This window comes from Rhamphochromis sp. 'chilingali', assembly GCF_963969265.1.
Source record: "Rhamphochromis sp. 'chilingali' genome assembly, chromosome: 18".
NCBI lineage: Eukaryota > Metazoa > Chordata > Actinopteri > Cichliformes > Cichlidae > Rhamphochromis > Rhamphochromis sp. 'chilingali'.
The window spans coordinates 14,323,900-14,339,584 of NC_137945.1; the positions used below are offsets into that span (position 1 = coordinate 14,323,900).

Sequence of the window (15,685 nt, forward strand, 5' to 3'; positions counted from 1 at the left end):
ACAAAACAAGCACAGCTATATATAGTTTATTATATAAAACGAAACATCATAGAAATATTCCATGTAAACAAAAAGTACAAATATTTACACCAGCAAATGTGCATATGTTTTATATACTATATTTATGGTAATGAATGTGGAAGATCCTTGGTATTTAATTACATCCTTCTCACAACTATGTTAATTTTGTTTCAGTGCGTGGTGACATTGGCTCAAATAAAACAAAACAAAAAAATAGGACTTCTATTATAGAAAGTAACTGCAACAGAAAACAGGGTTATGAAATGATGTATTTGCTCTCACGAACAGCACATTTCAAAAGGCTTCAGTCGTCATTCTCTCCAACAGCTTCTCCTCTTCTGCAGTGCTGGACACAGTTAAACTTCTTTTGAAATACTGCATTTCGATTTTCCCTGACTCATGTGCCAGTGCTACTCCTGAATATGTGTTTTGTTTTCCAGATTGTCCAAACAAAGCCATGTCTGTCACCCTGACAATGGAAAAAATGAAGAAAAAAAAAAAAAAACATATAAGACAAATATAAACTAATTTGCTTAATTATCACTTGCGTGTGTGTGACATTACCTGTCAGCACTCATTCTCTCAGTGACCACAGGCTGTGTGTCATCTTTCAACAGGTCCCATATGTGGAGGTTACATGCAGCATCGAGTACGCAGAAGACCGTCGCTCTGGTCTGGGCCCACTGCAGGGAGACCACCGGTTCGCCAGCTGTACTGTTCTTCCACTGTGCCACAGGCTGCTCATGGCTGACTGCATGCAGCCTGATGCTGCCATTGCCACAACCCACCTGAAACAAGGACAGCGAATATTTGAAATATACCCTTTCGAGGCTACAGTGGTATAAATCTCCATGGTTTTGTTTCTTGAGTCTTTGCATGCCATTCCTTTGAAACTCCAAACTTTTCTTTTCTCTATAAAAACTAGTCACTCAACATATTCAGTTACTCACCCACCTTTTTTTCTTTATACAAACTGAATTTACAGTTCTAGTCAGTTTTATGTATATATTAGGGCTGTGCAATATGACCAAAATCTCATATCCCGATATAAGAATTCTATCGTCCAATAACGATATAAATCACAAAAATGTAACATTTTCTGTAAATTCTGTGAATCTCAGGCAGCTCGACTTGCGGGAAGTGTTTCCTGCTGCGTCATGTAGCTGGAGTCGAGTGTTTTAACCGATGCATGATGAAACTATACGTTGTAACGGCCGCCGTTTTCTTCGTGAGTATTTATTACACGGCGTGCGGCGGGGAAAAGCCTGTTCTAACGTTTGAGTCTAAGGTTTATTTTTTTAGCACCTGGCGGCTCTTTTTTACTTCTCATCCGTAAATAATCTGCTCTTTCACGTGATTCAGTTTATTTTGAAAAGTCTCAACAGGATCTTGAGCTTTATTGTGAAAGGTTTATGTGGAACATAAACAAGCAGACACGCGATGCTGTTACCGTCGTTGTTGCTAACCACAACGCATAAAAACAGGCGCCTGTCCGTCTGTAGTGTGGTTATATAAAATATAAGAGAAAGAGAGAACTTTAAGAAATTAATATCGCCACTACAGTGACCATCAAAACGATGAAAAAAATATTGCCGTAAACAGTTTATTTTGTGACACCACGAAACAAACGATAGTGTAAAATGAAACGATAGACGTTTTTATATCGTCATCCCATATATATCGTTATATCGAACAGCCCTAGTATATATAGCACTAAATCACAACCAGAGTAGCTTCAAGGTGCTTTATATTGTAACGTAAAGACACTACAATAACAGGATGTGTTCATTTTTGAGCTTAAGAGCTGCAGGTACATTTCTTGTCCCTACTCATTTTATCTAAGCTAATCTAAGCGGTCTGCATATTTCCCAAAATAGATGTGATGTAAATAAGCATGACTCTCACCAAGAACAAGTGTGGTCTGAAGGGAGAAAAGTGGATTGAGGTGACATCGACAGGCTGCACTTCAACCTCCTGAAACCTGTAAAATTTGGGGGGTGCTTTCAAACCGTGACTCGTTCCATGGTGGACCAGCCCCTACACACAAGTCACATTAGTACACTTTCACTAAATTACAGGAGTATAATTTTTTTTTTAATATTTGAGAGGATTCATTTGAAATTACATGAATTAAGCTCACCATGTTGGTGCCAATAAAGAAATGATTGGAGTCTGTTGGAAGGAATTTTAAAAGCAGCGTGTGCAGCGGCCCTGTTTTAACTACATCTCGCGGTGACCCCCTGAGACTTTGAAAAGAGGCATAGAGGGAGGAAAAATAAAACAACAGGTCAGAAGTTAGATTACTCCCAAACAAACAACAACGGAACAAACTGGAAGACAACACTGCATCACATTGGTGGGCCATATGGGGAAGTTGCTGTCTGTATGTGCAAGAGATTGGAAAGAGACAATAAAGTAAATACTTCAGTTAAGACAGAGTGATGTCTGAGGTTTTCCTCACCACACCTCTCTGCGTAACACATGTATAAGAGCGCAGGTATGTTTCCATCAAATGTTGAGGTGACAAAATCAAGAGCATGCAGCATGTAACAAACAGGATTGAGTGGCAACAACATAACAGCTGTGTTCCACTGGGCCAAGACTCTGCGGTGTATTTTAAGCCCTGCGGCTGCCAGTGACAGATGATCGTCATGAGCCATTTATCAATCTCACCTCTCAGCAGCGAGGACGGACGAGCTGTGAAGCAACTTCACTTTGCCGCCAGGCCGGAGGCCTGCAAGAGGGGAGAGGGGAAAAAAAAGAAAGAAGCGGGGCTGAAAGCAATGCCACATGTGTGAGAAAGGTGAGCCCACTCAAAGAAATACTGTGACTGCGTTACCCAGATCTGTTGGAGAGCCTGCCTCGTTGCCTTTTGGGAGCTCTACCACCACCTACAGGACACATGGGAGAAATCATGACAGGCAATTCACATTTTTACGGTGCAGCTGTCCCCAAACTTCAGAAACCGATCCCCCTACCACTGAGTTAAAATGATAGGAATTTTAGTGAACTGAAGATAAGAAACAATAGAAACAACAAAAACTATTTTCCCCACAAATCTCATTAATTACACTTAGTTTAGCACGTTTTCTTTTGGTCATTGTACCACCCATCTGCCCTGCAGTGACTCTTTTAAGAGTATAAAACAGATGTAGAATCATTGGAACAATGAATACTTATGGAAATATTTTATATCCTGGAGGAATGCAAGTCACAATGAATCTAAAATAACATCAGTAATCCTCAGTGGGCTTTCCAAACTTTCCAATTCATGTATCTCTCTCCATGACCTCTCTAATAAAATCCACTCCCAACTCCTGCTCCTTGTAAAGAAAAAAAAAACATACATGTAAAATATGTACAATCTACTTAGTTGCTCAACCTACCCAAAAATTTAAAACTCCACTTTCATCCAAAGAAGCCAGCTGGAATGACAGTCCTGATGACTCTACAATTGGAAAAGAACATCATTTAATTAAATAAACAGTACTGTGCAAAAGTCTCAGGACACTCTCCATTTCTGTATGTCTTGCTTCCAAGGAGCCACACTTTGTTGTAATGTTTTTAAAGTGCAATAAGCTCCAGGTTTTTCTGAAGGACAGCTTTTCTTTGGTTAATGGCTGCTTTCTCACTCATTTTCAGTCCAGTACTTGTCCCAGTACTGACCCTTTTCAGAGGATTTTTCTTTTGCTTGCTTAGCCACTTAGCACTGACCTATGAATCACAGAAGCATAAAAAGGCTCCGAACTCAATGGATCAACTGGCCTTGTGTCTACACATAACAGACAACTTAGCAAAGAACCATTTTTAATTGTTAATTAGTTACTTTGTTAGTAGCTGCCTGTCAGAAAAACACATAGTGTCCCCATTTCTCTAGCCGAATCTATGAAAAATTCTAAAGATAACACAGTTTGACAGGTATAAAATAGTATTTTTCCACCAACAAAGTGATCAATAAGGTGATTGCTGTAGCTTCATTAGAAATGGTCTAAGCAAAGCTGCTATCAAGAAGCCATTCTTAAGGAAGAGAAACATGGATACATGGCTGGGGTATGCCTTGTCTCTGAGTGAATATTCATATGAATATTGACTTTTAAGCTCATTAGAATTGTGCTAATCGCTGCAACTATTTCCCATTTTCCTGGCAAAATATGAAGAAACATGAATGGCAGAAAACATATAGCAACATTCACACCTCTGGTTAATCATTTCATACCTTCCTCGGATGCCAACAGTGGAACGTCTGCCCTCAGCTCCCCTGCTAGTGCAGAGGGGACAACTTCTACAGAGGTCACAGATGACAAATGGCCTGAGGCGGCCAACACTGCATCTGTGTTGAAAAGGTGACAAATAAGAAGATAGCTGCAAAACTCGAGTTCAAAAACCAAAGCAAAAAACAATCAGCCTCTCAAGTTTATGTGAGAGAGGGCAGGGGAGTGCTGACATTCATTTTTCCTTAGGTCGGGTGCAAAGAGTGAAATTTGTGTCACTGTGTAAGTTCAAAGGGATTTATATTCTTAAAATAAAAAGATGAATAACAGTCTGGAAACAAATGTTAGGTGTAAGAGGAAAGAAATAAAAATGCTTTTTTATATATTTGGCACTAGGGCTGCCACGATTACGTCGACTATCAAATTCGTCGACGACTAATTTAATAGTCGACGCGTTGTTTGAAGCTTTGTAAGATCCCAAAAGACACAGGAATAAGTAGTAGGATTAAACCCCGAAGAAGAAGTAGCTCTGTCCCAGCTCAGTTTCCAACAATGGCGGCAGCTAGTTAGTTTTAATATTACTCTTATTATTCTTTCTGGGTCACAAAATAAACGTTTAACATATTTTCAAGCGAGAATGTAGCCGTGTAAACCTCAAATATCTGCTCAGTTTATCAAGACACCACATATTTTCAAAAGCGCTCCGACGTTTTCGGAGACGTCTGTTACCCACTAGCTTGATAGCTAGCCGGGGGCAAGGCTAACTAGAGCCCGTGAGAACACCGGACTCCCAGCAAATCGTTTTCAAACCCACCGCCGTCTTTCACTACTCAGGTTAAACATATATAAGTCACTTAGATAACTTAAAAATGTTATTGTTTGTCTTTTTTCAGTATTTATTTGTTCCTGAGTAAATCGGTTTGGCTGAGATTAAAGTTATAGTTTTTACACAGCTGAATAAACATCAAGCAGACAGCTGATTATCAGAAGTGTGAGATGCTGGAGAAAATACTCCAGTGTCCTGTTATATTTTAGATAGCAAGGAGTTTATTAAACTTCACCGAAACAATCTGCAAATTTCATTTAAATTTAATAAACTATCATTTTGTCTTTATTTTTAGTTAGCACCTACCTTAAACACTAAAAGCTGTAAGCTAATGATAGTTATATAAGAGCAGATGCTGCTGGTGCAATAAGCTGTACGTTGTACATCTAATGGATGCATGATCTGATTAGTCGACTATCAAAATAATGCTTGTGGCAGCCCTATTTGGCACAGCTGGAATTTAATTCCCTGCTGACATACCAGTGGAGAAGGTAGGCTGCCTGAATGTCCACTCTTCCTCCCCCATCTTTAAGCTATAGTGGTTACTAGAATGCTCCCTAAGGTCCCACAGCACCACAGAGCCGACTGATGTGCCTGCAAACACCAGCGTGACCTTTCCAGGGCTGAAACAGCAACACTGGATCTGGAACAAAGAAAACGACAGGGGATTAGTGTAGATGTTAGAGGTTCAGTGGCTTTGGTTTCACTAAGAAGCGATATGCCAAGTCCACAAATAACATCAGCTGCACTTAGAAGGACAGATTCACATTCCTCATTAGAGCTGAAGTAAATATCGCCATTTAGACACGTAAGGACAAATCAAATGTTTATTTTCCATCCTTACGGTCTTTTCATAATATTGCAAATAATGTTTGATGGAGGCTTTACAGATTTTTCTAATGAAAAAGTATCATGTTAAACAACTATGGGGTTTGTGTTTGATCATTTACAACAAGATTGTACATGCTGAGGAAGTTTAACCAAATTTGAAGTTAATGTGAGACAGATGTTTTTGTGGGACAACGTGCAGACAAAAGAGAGTTATAGGTTAGGTTTCCTCACATCTATTAGAAAAGTAAAGGTCATGCAGTGTTAACTTTTGAACGTAGTGGGACGAAGGTAACGGGACTGCTGTCCGTATGTGGGTCACCCAAGAAGGAGGAACAATTACAACAAGCAATTACCCTTCTGATGTGACCAACATGTAAGACAAGCCTGATTTGATTGCTGATTTCTGGAGGGCAAACAAAGCACTGATGCTTCTCACTGAATTTCAAGACTGATTAGGCTCCTCTGATTAAGTGATGCAGAAAAAAGCTACAGTTTAACACAGCTTAATTTTTATTCATGATAAACAATAATGCTCTGGAGAGTAAATAAATAGAGCCTGACTGACACAGGATTTTTAAGACTGATACCGATTTGTTGATTCCAAATCTGATATTCCCATATATAATATGATATTTTTTCCTTTCTTTCAGAGACATAAAACATGAACCATTGTTTTTCTGCCACTGAATTTTTTTTTCATTTAAAATTTCAGGTTATTTTCTCAATTGTACATTATTTTTTTCAGAGGTTTGAGTTAATAAGGGGAAATCTTGAGATGAAAACCCCCAAATTTTTTCTTTCGGCTGGCAAAATTTTTTTATTCATTGGCAGAAACAAGCTTCCGTAAGTTTCACTGATATTTGTCATGTGTATTTATTTTGCTACTCATTCGTGCTCTGCCTGACTGGTGGTTATTGTTTGTGACAAATGTGCAGCCAACAGGGAAGTTGAAGAGTGCCCTTTAGTGTACAAACAATATCAAAACTCCTTACATGGCTGAATGGTGTTTCTCTCATGTCTGATATTACTTTTTAAATATCCACTTTGCAATTGGCTAATAATCGGCTGATACCAAACTCTAGAAATTGTATAAAACTGAATACTAGAAGTTGTAAATGTCACCTCAGACTCATAAACAAGGATCTTCTGAGGCCTGGATGGCTCCCAGATGTTCCAGATGCAGATGATGGTACAGCTGTCAAGATGCTTGGCGTTGGGTTTAGTCGTGGGCATGTGAACTGACAGCATGGTATGCTTTTGGACCTGAGAAAAGTGCAGCATGCTAATCTGGCGATCTGCAATTGACAAGACAAAACATGAACATCTAATAGGAAGAACTGTCTGAGTTTTTGAGAGGCTGCTACTGCTGCCACAGAGGACAAGTAACAACTAACAAACTAGCAATGAGAATAGAGCAAGATACAAGTCAAAAAAACAAACAAAATGAGTTTCTCTGGTTGGACTTTGTACCATAAAGAAAAGGCAACTCAGTGATGAGCTGTAAACTTCCATCGCTGAAAGACAACGTGTCTGACTGAGTGCTCAGTTTCTCCAGGGATTTTCTCTCAGCTTGATCCTCTTCCAGCAGGACAACCATGACCTTGATTTGGAATGACAGCAGTGAGAACTAACAACAAGACAAAAAGTTCTTCATGCATACACTTCTAAGAAATAGTTTAAAGACCTGTGAGGCTGAGCGAAGAAATGATGCCAGACGCTGTGAATCATAGTTCATTTCACTTCTTTGTTTGTCTCGTGCTTCCTTAGAGAGGTTTGGATCTGTCAGTGCAGGGAAATTCTATTAATAAACTCACCATATAGCCTACACACTTAACTTATCAGAAGCTTATTGTTTTATTACCCCCACATGCTCCACTGCGCTCCGGAGGATGCTGCGTCCACTTCTCAGACATCTCTATTTCCTCTGTCTGGATGTCTCGATCTGTGTTATCCTCATTACACTGAACGTAAGCCTAGAAGAGAAGACGATCTCACGTGTTATAAATACATATGCAGTTTCTCTTTATAATTTGGATTAAGAAGTAGACAACAGAAATAATCGCTAACCTGTTTAGTGTTTGCATTTCCAAAGTTTCTGATGTACATGTCATACTCATTGACCGGCGGCAGATCCAAAAGGGAGAAAGTCATGGAAAAATCCAGATCGATTAAACGAAGCAGCTCTGTACTTCTCTTCCTGTTGTCAGCAACAAATATACATTCAAGGTTTAATTAAATAATAAACACACTGTCAGGTTGCCTGAGGTTGCTTTATGCTTATGTGAAAAGTATTACTTAAGTGACCACAAGTGTCCATTTAATATAATATGTTTTCTGCAAATAAACGTACTTTTGCTTACTGGCAACTTTCTTGCTGACTTCGCGTTGCTTTGCAGCTACAAAGTCGATAAACTTTCCGCGTTGGGAGGCTCTGCTCTGGATCTTTTCAGTGTCTGTAAACAGGGCAGTAATGATGCTTTAAATCCAGGATAATCCTGCACAAAACACCCTGGATTTAACAGGAGTGTGCCTTTCAGTTATACACAAAGAAAGAAGCACGCTTAAAACATTTATTGTTGGTAAGAATATACCTCTGGACCATTTAGGCCTCTCCTCCTCTTCTCTGCTTGTACTTTGTCTGGACTTTGTTGTTCCAATTCTCTCATTCTCTTCATCCATGGCTCTCCGAATAGCTTCAATCTCCTTTCTCCGCTGTGCTGAAAGCTCCTCCTTTGCTTCACCCGACTGTGGATGCAATGGCTCCTTCTCGTCCTCATCTTCATTAGTGCTCTCATTCAGTTCCTCAAAATCCTCTTCATAGTCCTTTAAATAGAGCATTCCCATTCATCACTGAGCACATGCAACGCGTTTTTATTTGAAACAAGAAAAATAACCACGATGAACAAAAACTAGATCCTAAAAGAAGAAACGTGAAGCGACCACTCACCATTTTCTTACAATGTAAATCGATTAGAGCATGCCAAAGTAACACAAAAAGAAATGTGTAAACAACACTGAAATTAAAATCAAAACTGGCATATTTTGTAAGAGCAGCCTCTGTAATTACCTCAAAATCATCTTCATAATCCTGATCAGCCAAATCTTCATCATCGACAACTTGCTGAAGTGATCAGAAAGCATAAAGTGGGAAAATCGTTTAAGAAACTTTGATTATTTGTGCACAGACTCGTGTTGCTTTAACTCCAATTCCCCAAACACTTGAATGCAATACTAATAATTTCCAAATCGTTAATGTAATTAAAGGTAGTTCGGTTAGAAAACATTCAAAGTTAAGCCCAATCAAAAAAAATGCAGATTCGTTTTGAATTTGATGTCAGCAACATGTTTGAAAAAGGCTGGGAGCGGGAAACATGTGATAAGAGGGATAGTGACACATTTCACAACTGATCACGTTGTCTGGCAAAAGGTCAGTACTGGATATAAAACCAGCATCACAGAGTGTTTCAGGAGTCCAAATAGCTACCCTGTGTGTGGGCATACAATACAGGTCAACAATTTAACAACAGAAATGAAAACACATGTATGAAGAAAAAATAGAGTGACATCTATGTGTCTGTGTTACATAGCTACAAATGGGAAATTCTGCTTAGTATATTTTATGCTTATTAGGAGAAATGATGCAACATAGTGGGAAACAGGTCCCTGTGTCTGCTTCTCTCTAATGCTCACTGTGAGCATTACAGACAAACCAGCTGCAGACTGAGCTTAAACCTGGTTTGTTCTCATGCAAGCACAGAAAGGCCCTCCACAAAGGGTGCCAAGACACAATATTCCTTAGGCTCAGTGACTTATGAAATAAATGGAATAAGTAGAAACACACCCCCATGCTAAAAAAAAAAGAAGTTTAAAGACATGCAAGAGTGCATTTGTTGCCTTTGAAGGCTATAACCAAACTGAGCATCTTACAGGCTCCTCTGTGTCTGCTTCATGTTTCACAGCAGGTATCCACTGCTCAGAAACCAAGTCAACTTCCTATATTGTGAAAGGATATAATGCAAGGAAAGGGTTTACAATCAGATAATCCATAGTATTGGATCAGCGTTGTGAGAGCTATGAGGGAAATTTACACGCAAACTAACCACATTCCTCTCATGACTCTTGCCAGATGATGATCTCTTGTCTCTGTGATCGTCTTCCTCCCTGTGCTTTCTCTCTTTGTGTTTCCTTTCCACGTCAGCTTCATGTTTGTGCCTTCTCTCCCTGTGTTTGTTTTCTGGGTCTTCTCCCTCTTTGTACCTTCTGTCTTTGGGTTTGTCCCTCTCAGCCAACTCTCTGTCAGCACGATGATGTCTGATCTCTTCCCCTCGATGCTCTCTGTATTCACTATCGTGCTTCTGTTTCTCCTCCTAAATAGCAGGAAAATCCCAGCAAGAATGTATGTAATCAAAGCCATTCCTTAAAAATTCAAATACGTGAACATTAATATTACTGTGGAAGCTTACATGATGTCCTCTCTCTCTGTGCCTCCGTTCTCTCTCCTCTTTACGTTTTCTATGTTCTTTTTTATACTCTGAAATCAAAGACATTCAAACATTAAACATCTCATGGACATGCTACTCTAAATAGGCACACTCCTGTATGTTTACCTCTGTCCTCTTTCTGTTCCAAATGCTTCATGTCTCTTTGTCTCTCTTCCTTGGCATTCCTTGTATCTTCATATTCATTTTGGTGTCTCTCCCGATGCTGATCTTTCTCCTCCCTGTGGTGCTGTTCTATCTGCGCTCCTCTTCCTTCCCTGCTTTCCTTGTGTCTTCTTCTCTCCCCATCATTCCTAAGCTCTCTGTCCTGCTCCTCTCTTTTTCTTTCCTTATTTACGTCATCCCTTCTTTTACTACGGTCTTCCTCCCTGTGTCTATCTCTGTCCCTTATCCTCTCTTTCTCCTTATCTCTGTGTCTTTCCTTATCCCTCTCCCTGTCCTGTTTTTCCTCTAAGTCTCTTCTCGTCTCCTTATTTTCTCTGTAGTCATCACCATACTTCCTTACATCTACAAATCTCTCCCTTTCCCTTGTCTTCTCCCTTTCATTTCCTCTCTCAGCTCTCCTATCTTGTGAGCCCTCTTTCCTTCTGTCTCTTCTCCCTTCATCTCTTCTCTCTCTCCCTGTGCTCTCTCTTTCCCTGAGCCTCTCCTTTTCGCGTCTAGACTCCTTTTCTTGGTCCCTATGGCGTCTCTCAGCGGATTCCCCACCACGGTACCTTCTATCATAGCCATCGCGCCTCCTGGCATCGTCACCACCGCGTTCTTCCTCCTAGAATAAATAAATACAACCAATAAAAATACGATTAAATCATCTACCGTTGCATTTAATTGCTACAAATCGAGCTTGAATCAGAAAATTCTGCAACTTACCCTGATGTGTCTCCTCAGGTCTGCAGGTCTCCATGTGTCTTCCTTTGTTATTTTCTAAACAAACACGTTTCTTAAGGTTCATTTGATGACATTTTAATTGAAAGACACCATTTTATATAACTTGTATGATATCGAACCAGACCCATGTAAGTCAGCGGGATAACATTCACTCTTTGAGATAACGTTTGACAACATTCATAGCGAACACGACTTTTTCTACTAAAAATAAACGCTTCTCAGTTTTGGCTCACACACGGTAAAGTCAGAGCTGAAGCACGTACCTTATCTGTGTACATGTTCTCATCGGCGCTTGTTTTTTTTCTTGGTTGTCTTCAATCACCGAATATTAGCTCTTATTTTTGTAGAGACACCGCCATGATGGTTAAGACCCAGCGCGCAGGCGCAGTTTGCCGAATCCAAGGAGAACGCGTCACCTCGGCTTGACAACAGCCGTATCAATCCGCAGCAGAGAAATCGCTGAAATCAACAGCCAGTTGCCATGGCAGCGGCTGAAGATACTGTCCATACATTTTTGTTTTAGCGAAATATCTTAAGTTTTGGGCTTTAAACGATTATAACCGTTAGTTGTTTCGCCCTGTTATGTCTAGTTGTATGTGAGTTCATATTTCTATCAATAAAGACTGAGTAGCGATTTATCAGTGCTCATCATTTCGGGTTTGAGGGTAATACTGTACTAACAAGCTAGCGAGGCACTATTAAATGCAATATTTCTTTTTCAAATATAGCCAATGCAGGATGCTATTTAAACATTTACTTTTAAGAATATCTGTTTCACTGGACTTTGACGCTTTCTAAGTGATAACAATGTAGTTGCCTCTAGTAAACACCAGATGGCGATGTCTTAGCTTTATACATAGCGCTAGAGACGCCGCTGGGATCGCACACAACTGGATGCCTGTGCGTTTTTGGAAATGGTCATACCCACCCTGTGTGGGCAGAGTAAGTAGAGCTGTGGACTGGACTATCTCAAGCAGACCGATTTAATCAGCGGAATGTCTTCGCGAGCTGCTCTTCAGAGTGGAAACTAAGACGGTGAACGACAGCGGTTCCTCCCGGGGCGATGGGCTGGTGTGCAGGTGAACCAACGTGAGAGCAGGATCTCCGTATGAAGACTGCTTTGGTCCGCTGGCACATGGGAGCTGTGACACTCCGCATTTTCAGATTTTAAGGACACTCTCCTGAGGAGGCCACAGAGACATGTCAAGAGACAGCATGACAGATGTACGAGGAAGCCATTCACAAAATGCTAGCCCAGCTCTACCCAAAGAGAACGGGCACACTGCGCCGAGTCCACCTCAACCCAACTTTCCCCATCCCTCAGAGACGACCATACCCGACGATACCCCAGCGTCATCCACCAGCGAGCTGACCCAGACCTGGGTCCACTTTGCTAAGACATTTGTGCTCATTTTCCCCATTTACGCACTTGGTTATTTTGAGTTCAGTTTCAGCTGGCTGCTTATTGGACTTGTGATCTTTTTCTGGTGGAGGAGGAACACAGGAGGAAAGCAAAGCCGACTGAGCCGAGCAATAGCTTTCTTTGAGCAAGAGGAGCAAAGTGCCAAATGTGCTCTCACCACCTCTGATTTACCACCATGGGTAAGGCACAATTTGAATCAGAGCAGGACGGAGCTGTTTATCCCAACTGAGCCACTTCTCTGAATAGGGCGTGTAGTATTGTTGTGAACAATATTTTTGAGCTTCCAAGAAAACACAATCAGCTGACAGGATCAGCAGAGCAGAGTTGAGCTGTAAAGCTGTGATGGGGCAGCTGTCTCCGCAGCAGTGACATTAGACCAGAGCCCCAGTCTAAATACAGCAGGGTACAATGGTAAACGAGACACCACGCTGGGAAGGAAACATGCCCACGGGGTCTCTGTTATTTTGGGATTCAGACTGGCTATGTCACTTGTAGTAAGTCAGTCTATTTCTGCAGCACGTTATCTTGGCAAAATGTTAAGACAGAGCAGAGGTCCATCCTTGGGTTTAACAATTTAGGGTTTAATTTGGCAAACCAGTTTATAAACCAGTAAGAAGCTATACTTTGGGTCCCACTTAATCAGTCTAAATTCAAATGAAAAGTGGATAATTCCACAGTTATAATTTATATTTAGAAAAAAAATTCACAGGTTAATTCCAGGCTTTGGAAGAGGGCTAATTTTTTTCACACATGGATTTTCTCACGACTAGTACTTTTAGGGTTAGAAAGTCTCAACATTAAAGGTTGGGGTCACTTGAGAGAAATAATGTGACTGTAAAAGATCATATATGTGAGTAAACTTTGTATCTTCCATAAAACTCAAAAGGGGAAGAGAAATTTGCTTTACTGAACCCTCCTATAGGACCCCAGAGAGTCTGGGTGGTCCAGACCATTCATGTAATTAGTTTTGAGTGAATTTGAGCCGTATTCTCTCAGCAAAAAAATGAAACTCAAATAAACTTTAAATGAAATGACTGAATAACTTGTAGGTCTTCAAAACGGAGACTTTCTGTATCCGACTCAGAGGAAGTTTGCGGCACAGCCTCGCTAAAAGTTAAAAGCCTATTCTGCTGACACACGGCTGAGGATGCATTGATGCCATTAAAGGGGGGCGGAGGAATTAGATGGGATCGAGGGAAAGCATCCCACTTAAAGGAAAGAGAAATTATTAATTGGCTTCAGCAACCCCCCCCCCCCCCCCCCCCCCCCTGTTTTAAGTCTGTTCTTTATGAAACTGTGATCATACCAGCAGCAGGATTGTGTCCTCATGGGAAATCAACATGGATCTTCTGGGGCTTCACAATGATTGACAACCTCCAGCCTGACAAGCTGAGCACATTTCATTGTTTCCAGTTATAGCTCTTAAATCTTGGCTGCTGCAGATTTCTCCCCACTACACATATAAAGATGACATTTCTTTCACACTGTTGGGTTTTTTGTGCGTCCACACCCCAAAACAATTGCTAAAATGCACTTCTGCCAGTTCCAGTTTCTCCAGTTTAGTTTATGTCCTGACCTGCATTTGTCCAGAGTGACTCAGTAGTCAGCTGGTGTGGCAGCTACTGACACTAAAAGTGTCCGTGGAAGCGTCACAACAGTTTTGCACATAGCTCTTGGCTAAATTTTACAGTCTGAGCGGCACAGACTTCGAATGAAAAACCTTGAGCATTCAGGTGAAAATGGCTCTTCTTGTTTAAAAAGCATTTTGCTAGATGAAGAAAATGGTTATAAAATGAAAGGTAAATGCATTCATATTTGGTGAGGCCCGAGGACTGTACATAAAAGATGGACCGTTATGGCACCTGGAGCTGAATATTTTAGCCTTCATGTAGAGCTCATTATTATTGGCATTAGTCATTAATATCTGATATAAACAACATTGAATGCTCTGTCTTAGTTTTTAGGAATAATGAAAAAATCTTTTCACACGTAGACCGCCATTCAGGGTGGTGATGTCATTGCGTTGATGTATCTGTTCAGCTATTTCATTTTGTAATAGAGCATAATGAGGAAAACATACCAGACATGAATCAAAACTTTATATCAAGATGAAGATAAAAAAGCAAGAGCATCAGCTGTTAGAGGTCAACAAATAGATCGCCCTGTCTTCTTCTACTTCTTTATAGAGATTAGCATCAACTGCCATTATATAGTCCTTGCTTTTTTCTCCAAGGTAGTTTCATTCTCATTGTTGTAAACAATGGCCATTATTCCTAGCTTGCGCGCACCTGCTGACATGCGATGTGTCTCTATCTGTCTGAGCCACGGAATCAGATTTAATTTGAAAACACTGAACACGTGTGCACTGCTGAGCTGATTGAACTGGCAGATAGTCACCTTGGTTCAGTGTCGGAGAAGATGGCTTGCTGCCCAGCTGGATTTCTCAAAGCAATTTTGACTTGCTATCAGGCTACTTATGGGAGAAAATGGGTGACACGGTGCTTTGGTTTGTTCTTTTAAATGGACTTAATGCATCAGGAGTGCAAAGAACACAGATCTCGGGATTTTGAAAGTTGTTGATTTCCACAAGCATGTTCTGCACCTCTTTTTGTCAGCAGGAATACCGTGAAGACTATTATCGCCTGCCTTGTTTCTCTTGCAGTGGAAAACAACAAAAGCAGCACGCTGTGGCATTTATTTCATGCTTAGAATACTTTAGCTTGTTAGAGAAAGTAACGTAGCTCTGAACTGCCACCGGTTTACATCACTGACCTTGAATGCATTGCTTATGCCTTTTTAAATCAAATTATCCTTTTAAAATTGAGGGATTTTTATAACAATTCCAGTATATCATGTGTTTTTCATGATGTTGTTTAGTAGCAGAGCGCATTTAAACTATATTAAGACCCACAAGTTGAAATAATTAGTGTGTGTTTTCAACAAATGAGGGAGTTATTAAAGAAAAGTTATCACCCGTACAGTTTAT

At 40.4% G+C, this 15,685-nt stretch overlaps 2 protein-coding genes across 4 annotated transcripts in view; one reads left to right on the forward strand and one right to left on the reverse strand.

Moving 5' to 3' along the window:
* Positions 1-16: 16 nt before the first annotated feature.
* Positions 17-11,679, reverse strand: dync2i1 (dynein 2 intermediate chain 1). 2 transcript variants are annotated; one of them, XM_080864435.1, is made up of 23 exons: positions 11,540-11,679; positions 11,259-11,312; positions 10,497-11,157; positions 10,353-10,420; positions 9,990-10,256; positions 9,817-9,882; positions 8,957-9,010; positions 8,481-8,712; positions 8,240-8,342; positions 7,957-8,086; positions 7,751-7,862; positions 7,574-7,668; positions 7,360-7,489; positions 7,012-7,184; positions 5,539-5,701; positions 4,238-4,351; positions 3,408-3,469; positions 2,861-2,912; positions 2,695-2,755; positions 2,162-2,267; positions 1,927-2,058; positions 586-809; positions 17-490 (listed from the first exon to the last, which is right to left on the reverse strand). In XM_080864435.1, the coding sequence occupies exons 1-23, from the start codon at positions 11,552-11,554 to the stop codon at positions 316-318; spliced, it is 3,249 nt and encodes a 1,082-aa protein (XP_080720561.1). In that variant the 5' UTR covers positions 11,555-11,679; the 3' UTR covers positions 17-315. The 2 variants fall into 2 exon arrangements, with proteins under 2 accessions (XP_080720561.1, XP_080720562.1); XM_080864436.1 differs by lacking the exon at positions 9,817-9,882.
* Positions 11,680-12,155: 476 nt separating this feature from the next.
* esyt2b (extended synaptotagmin-like protein 2b) overlaps positions 12,156-15,685 on the forward strand; it is a 58,401-nt gene continuing 54,871 nt past the window's right edge. The window contains exon 1 of one of the 2 annotated variants that reach the window (XM_080864962.1): positions 12,156-12,878. In XM_080864962.1, coding sequence (XP_080721088.1) covers positions 12,477-12,878 — 402 coding nt within the window. In that variant the 5' untranslated portion in view covers positions 12,156-12,476. The remainder of the gene's footprint in view (positions 12,879-15,685) is intronic. The other variant, XM_080864963.1, reaches the window with a different exon arrangement.

Coding starts and splice junctions, on each gene's coding strand:
- dync2i1 (XM_080864435.1), bottom strand. Junction 8,713..8,956: donor ATTATGAAGATGATTTTGAG/GTAATTACAGAG, acceptor CTCTATTTAAAG/GACTATGAAGAGGATTTTGA. Junction 8,343..8,480: donor GAGGCCTAAATGGTCCAGAG/GTATATTCTTAC, acceptor CCCTGTTTACAG/ACACTGAAAAGATCCAGAGC.